General features: G+C 55.0%; 1 protein-coding gene across 2 annotated transcripts; it reads right to left on the bottom strand.

Annotated features, from left to right (window-relative positions):
• Window positions 1–1,006: 1,006 nt before the first annotated feature.
• Window positions 1,007–5,525, bottom strand: LOC125362892 (interferon alpha-inducible protein 27, mitochondrial-like). 2 transcript variants are annotated; one of them, XM_048361809.1, is made up of 6 exons: window positions 5,447–5,525; window positions 4,670–4,795; window positions 3,813–3,932; window positions 2,650–2,679; window positions 1,547–1,708; window positions 1,007–1,245 (listed from the first exon to the last, which is right to left on the bottom strand). In XM_048361809.1, the coding sequence occupies exons 2-6, from the start codon at window positions 4,785–4,787 to the stop codon at window positions 1,169–1,171; spliced, it is 507 nt and encodes a 168-aa protein (XP_048217766.1). In that variant the 5' UTR covers window positions 4,788–4,795; window positions 5,447–5,525; the 3' UTR covers window positions 1,007–1,168. The 2 variants fall into 2 exon arrangements, with proteins under 2 accessions (XP_048217766.1, XP_048217767.1); XM_048361810.1 differs by lacking the exon at window positions 5,447–5,525 and adding an exon at window positions 5,356–5,437.

Genomic DNA, 5,525 nt, shown 5'->3' with positions numbered 1-5,525 from the left:
CAAAAGGCCCCACACTAATGGCTTGCCTGCCAGCCTGGAGTGCTATTGGGAGGGGGTGGAATCTTTAGGAGATATAGCCTAGTGGAATAAAGTTAGATTAATTGAGATATGTGATCCCTCCCCACCCCACCCCATTTCTCTGTGTCCCAGCTCTCCTCTACCAAGTACTCCTCAAATGTCATGATGTGTTACCTCACTTTAGATTCAAAAGCAACAGAGCTAGCAAAGACCTTTGAAGTCATGAGCCCAATAAATCTTTCCCCCTTCTAAGCTGATTTTGTGGTGGTAATGGAAAGTGGAGTAGCACAGCACCGCCACCACCCCCCCCCCCCAGGCCCCATCTCCAGCTGTGTGCTGTTGGTCCCGCCCCACAGCAGACCTTAAGAGCCACTTGGACAAAAGCTGGGCCAGGCCCTCACATTTCCTCACACCCAGCTCACTGCCTGAGCCCAGTGTCTGCTTCAAATGGCTTTGTGGGTCAACAGTGAGGCAGTTTTCTGGTGCTCTGGAGCTGACCCGCCACAACAGCGTTGTAGCTTCTAGGAGACCCTCTGGTGGGAGGGAAAAGACAGGGCAGAACAAGGGCCCTGGCTGTGGTCTGAGCCACCCTGACACATTCAAATTTTTCTGCTGGCTATTGGCACAAAATGCAGCACTGGGGACTGAGCTTTGACTCTGGAATGGTCCAGAGGCCCCTCTGAGGCTGAGACTGGTACTGCGTCTACAGCGAGTGGGATGGGACCAGGACAAGAACACCAGGCTCTGGCTCTCAGGTCAGGAGCTCCTACAGCACTTCCCTGTCCTGCTTCCTGACGCCTCCCAGGGATTGAACTCAACACCCTGCTGCCTGAAATGTAGGAAGTCAATGAGTTCGGATACCCCAGTTAGGGAGGGACGAACGGGGGGCCAGGGAAGAAGGTGAGCTTTCTAGAGTTGCACACAGGGAAAGTACCCGGGCCAGGGGCCTGGGCAGCCGTATGGTCACATTTAGGCTGCACACCATAAGTAAGGAGGGCACAACAACTTGTTTTTATTCCTTATTCAGTGTGTTATACCCTCACCCCACCCCCCTCCCCAGAAGACTGGTCCCTGACTGGGTCAGGCCAGATAGAAGGCACCAACTCTGTTCCCATGATCCTCTTCTCTGTGAGGTGTGGAGGCTGAGCTCTTAGAGGGCTACGGCCACCAGGGCAGACCCCACACTGCTTGCCAGGATTTTGGATGACACAGAGAGTCCGGCCGCTCCTGAGAAGGTAGAACAGGATAAACAGAGTGGGATCAGTGGGGCAGCAAAATCTGCACACTGCTGCAGAACTGCGGGGTCAGGGCTGGAGACACTGGGGAACCTCAGTAAGGGCTGAGGCCTGGGGCACCGCACCCCGCTTTTCACCACAAGCCCTTGCCTCCCACCAGGATCTCTTGCTGCCTCTGTGGCATTATCCCCAGAAGAAAACCCCGATGGTGGCTGCCTGGTTTGAGAGTGGAGCTGGGCCCTGACCTGGCCGTGCCTCCCCCCATGCCTCCCCCACCCACCCCCCACACTCACCCACGGACTGCAGGGTCGCTACCAGGCCGCCCGCTGCGACGCCTCCCCCGTTGGCGATGGCAGCTGTGGACATCATTTTGGCCGCGAGAGAAGAGGCTGCGATTCCTGATGAAGTGAAGCCCACGGCTCCCAGTACCAGGGGCACAGATGCCACAGCTGCAGCTGTGGGAAGAAGAGCCAAGCGGTCAGTGGCGGGGGGGGGGGGTGAGGGGAGTGCTGGAGGAAGGGGACTTCTGGTTTAGCCAGGGAACCTCACAGGGTCTGGAGAAGGAGAGGATGAGTAGAGGGGGGCCAGGGATGCCAGGGCTCCACAGGAGGGCCTGAGGCCCTGGGTCCTGCGGCAGCCCCTCTGGGGCTGCTGAGACAGGTGCTTTAGTATGAGCACCGGACAGTCCCGCTGGAAGCTGCTTTGCTCTGCAAGGAAGGCTAAACCCCAAGATGGAGGGGTACCACCCTGTCATCTGGCCTGAACCCAGCACACCCTGAGCCCCAGCCCTGCCCTCCCTACTCCAACTCCCAGGGAGAACCCCAGAAACAGATGGTGGCTGGTGAGACAGCAGCAGCCACAAAGCAGAGAGGAAGGGGAGAGAAAGTGACTGAGCCAGGCTGTGAGTGGCAGTTGCACCTTCTTGGGGAACGTAATGAGCGGGCCTCGGGGTCTGCCTTGGTTCAAGGTATGGACAGAAGCACAGTCAGCCTCCTGGGGAGGCAGCAGAGCAGCGGGGAGCCCGGAGGAAGTGGCCGAGCTGATGGCACGTGCAAAGTGCACTCTCGGCAGGTCGAATCCGGCTGGCGCCCTGTGTGCATCCTTCCCACCCATCCCCTCAAAAAGACTGAGGGGGAACTGCTGCTGTGCATGGGAGTGAGGGGAACAGACACTCAGGAACTTCAAAGACATGTCCAAGGTCACACAGTGAATGCTGTGCACTCCCTCCTTGTGTCCAAGTTCCTGGTGTCTTAGTTCCAGGTCTTGTTTCTAGATGCCTTGTTCATTCAGGCCTCTCTCCCCCTACCACCTCCCTAAGAATAGCAGCCCCCCGCCCCAGCTGTCTGGGTTCAGGAGCAGGAGAGGACTTGAGCCCCTTCCCTTCCCCCCTCCTTACCTCCTCCTGCCACCACTGCAGCAGTCTTGACTAGAAACAAAAAAGAAGGACATGATATGAGGAGCCACTGGCTGCTTAGGAAAGACCTAAGCAGGAAGAGCTATGTCCCCATGATATTTTCTAGACCAGTGATTAAGCTAGTGACCCTATCTCCTCTTTACAGCATGCATGCCCCCGTACCAAGGTGCTGAGGGTGTAATGACCCCTTTGTGACCTTGCACTGGTGGACCTAGACAGGGGAGGGCAACACAATCAGAGCAGTGGCTCTCATCTTGCAAAAATCATGTGTGTATGATTTCCCACACTTGGGCCTCACCATGGTCACCAAACTGTTAGAGGAAGGCCAGAAAGGAACTCCCCACAACCCTTACCTCCACCCCCACCCCCCACATGATTTTGCAAGACCTAATTACTCCACCCTATTAGGTAATAAAAACAAAAAAGCAAGCCCTGACCATTTCTGCTTTGCTAGTAAGTCATACCTAGCTGTCTTTCCATTGCAAACATCTGGTTGCTAAGCTTTGTTTTGTTCTTGTTTATTTGCCTGCTGGCTGGCTGGGGTGACTGCTCTGGGAACAATTTAGCACTTCCTTTTCACTAATGGACACACCTAGTCTTCTTTCCTGCCTGGGGACACTGGGACAATGGTAAGTGGTTCCTGTTGATGTGGACACTGGGACAATGGTAAAAGCAGCTAGCATCGACTATATCTGGTAAATTTAACTGATGTTATTTTAATCCGACAGTCATAAACTGGCAATTTATCTGCATTTCTCCTTCTTCCATTTCATTTTATGTGGGTGCATATTAACTGCAGATGTGTTTCCCTGTGGTAAGTCCTTACTTTATCACACTCACCCTTCTGTCACTCTTCCTTCTCCTCTTGCGTTTTATTCATAGTTTTTGATAGGTTTCATTATTCTGTTCTCATGCATACATAGCAAGGGCTGCTCTCTCCAGCAGACTCACCTTTTGCCTTCCTCCCTTCTCTCTACATCTCTCCAACTCTCTCCCCCTTCACCTCTGCAGTTTTTTTTTTTTCTATGTCTACATTGGCATTTCTGACATGCAGGAAGGAACGTTACACGTGACTCGGCATCTGATCTTGTCATATTTCTCCCTGCAGAATGTGGTTGTGGGGAGACTAGGAAGACGCCGCTTACTTCCAAAGGGAATGGCAACTGTAGCTGCTGCAGGCAGGGCGCTGACATCCAGGGCGGCCATCAACGGCCCAAGGGCGGAGGCTGCAGGACCCAAGGCCGCTGGGGATAAGAGGGAGAGTCCTGGGGAAGAGCAGAGGGTCAGAGGTAAGAGGAGGGCTCAGACGCCCCCCTCCTTGCATTCGGTGCTGGGCAGTCTGTGTGCTGGAAGGTGGAGAACCCTGGGGTTCCACCATCTGTGAGGAGAAGGGCTGGGGAGCACTTGGTCACACTGAGTGAGGGTGGAATGCTGCCTGGTCTCCAGAACCCAGTTCTCCCCCCCCCCCCCCATGTGATAAAGAGCAACCCAAGGAGAAGTGCAACACACTCTCCCGTGCAAGGATAAGATAAATGATGGAGAGTAAGTGGGAGCAGTCGGGGGGGGGGGGGTGAAGGCTGTGTGTTACCAAAGCTGACAAAGAAAAGAGGGTCTGAGCTGAAGACCCTGGACAAACTGCTCTGAAAGGCTGGCCAGAAGGGATATTGGGGTGAAATCTGAAAGGAGGGGGCTCGTTGGGTCTGTCCAGAGCATGTTGAGAGTAGGAGAAAGGTGGGTGTGACCTCATGGACCAGGCAGGAGGAGGGTGGGTCAGCGTGTGAGTCAGGGGCCTCGTGGAACTCCTAGGGCTGAGCCCTCCGGGACAGAGCCCCAGCCAGAGCCCCAGCCAGGCCCACGTCAAGCCCTTTTCTCCATCCTAGAGAACGTCAAGGGGAGTGTATGTAGGTGGGGATCCTAGGCAGCTGGGAAGACAGGGTTCTGTACCCTCCCTAGCTGTGCACAGGCTCCCCCCCAGCACCTCATGTTAGACAGGAGCACTCACCCTGTGAGGAAAGACCAGCCAGGAAGGTGCCGGAAGCCACCCCACCAACCTTGGCCGCGGTGGCTGCTGCCATGATCTTAGATGCTACCGAAGAGGCTAACACGCCTGCGACTTCCATGTTGAAATCTGCCAAAACGGTAGAGCTTTGGTAGGGGGAGGGGGCCCCCAGAACCGGCCTCCTGCTCACTGCATCCAGGGTGGACGGGGAGCCCCTTATAGCCTGGGGAGGGCAGCTGCCTTTCTCCTGAAAGCCCAGAGCCCGCTTCTAGACACTCTGGGACTCGCCTTTAAGTCTCCACAGATTAAAAAGGCGGCAGGGTAGAAACAATGATACTGCCCACTTTGCTGAGACTCCCCCCATCTCTTAACCGAAGAAAGCTAAAACCCATCCTCCCTCGGATAGGGGAGGAAACAGGGGCCAGTTTAGACAGGGAGGGTGATTTGCTGTACGCCGAAGGCCCCATAACAAAGCAAGAGTCTGGCAGGCCAGCTGCTTCCAAATTTCCTGGCTGATGTGGCTCTCATTTTGTCCCTCCTAAGGCCTGTCTTCTCTGCCTACACTTCACCTCCACCTACCCTAAAGGCTTCTGGAATCCCAGGCAAGGACAAAGGTTATTGTTCCCAAACCCCTCGGTGGGTATTAGGTGAAGGGGGGGAGTGCAGCCCTTTTTGCTCCAAAAACCTACCTCCAATTGCAGTTACCTTCAATCGTCCTTACAGGACAAATGAACTATGGAGAGGGAACACACCAGGCTCTTCTCAGCCGCACGAACTTACCTCACCTTCTTGCTCCTTTCTGAAAGTGCCTGCAAGAGTCTGCAGGAAGATATTTAATAAGTCCTGTCTTGAATGGCCC

The sequence above is a fragment of the Perognathus longimembris genome, chromosome 14 (genome assembly GCF_023159225.1).
Source record: "Perognathus longimembris pacificus isolate PPM17 chromosome 14, ASM2315922v1, whole genome shotgun sequence".
NCBI lineage: Eukaryota > Metazoa > Chordata > Mammalia > Rodentia > Heteromyidae > Perognathus > Perognathus longimembris.
Note: the sequence above shows the minus strand (reverse complement) of the source record. Positions and strands in the feature narration are given on the sequence as shown.

What these genes read in the sequence shown, in the direction of transcription:
- LOC125362892 (XM_048361809.1), bottom strand. Translation starts at nt 4,787, where the DNA reads ATGGAAGTCGCAGGCGTGTTAGCCTCTTCGGTAGCATCTAAGATCATG. An exon ending in AGTTGCCATTCCCTTTGGAA is followed by an intron (nt 2,680 to 3,812) that starts GTAAGCGGCGTC and finishes TTTTGTTTCTAG; the next exon opens with TCAAGACTGCTGCAGTGGTG. An exon ending in AGCGACCCTGCAGTCCGTGG is followed by an intron (nt 1,246 to 1,546) that starts GTGAGTGTGGGG and finishes CTACCTTCTCAG; the next exon opens with GAGCGGCCGGACTCTCTGTG.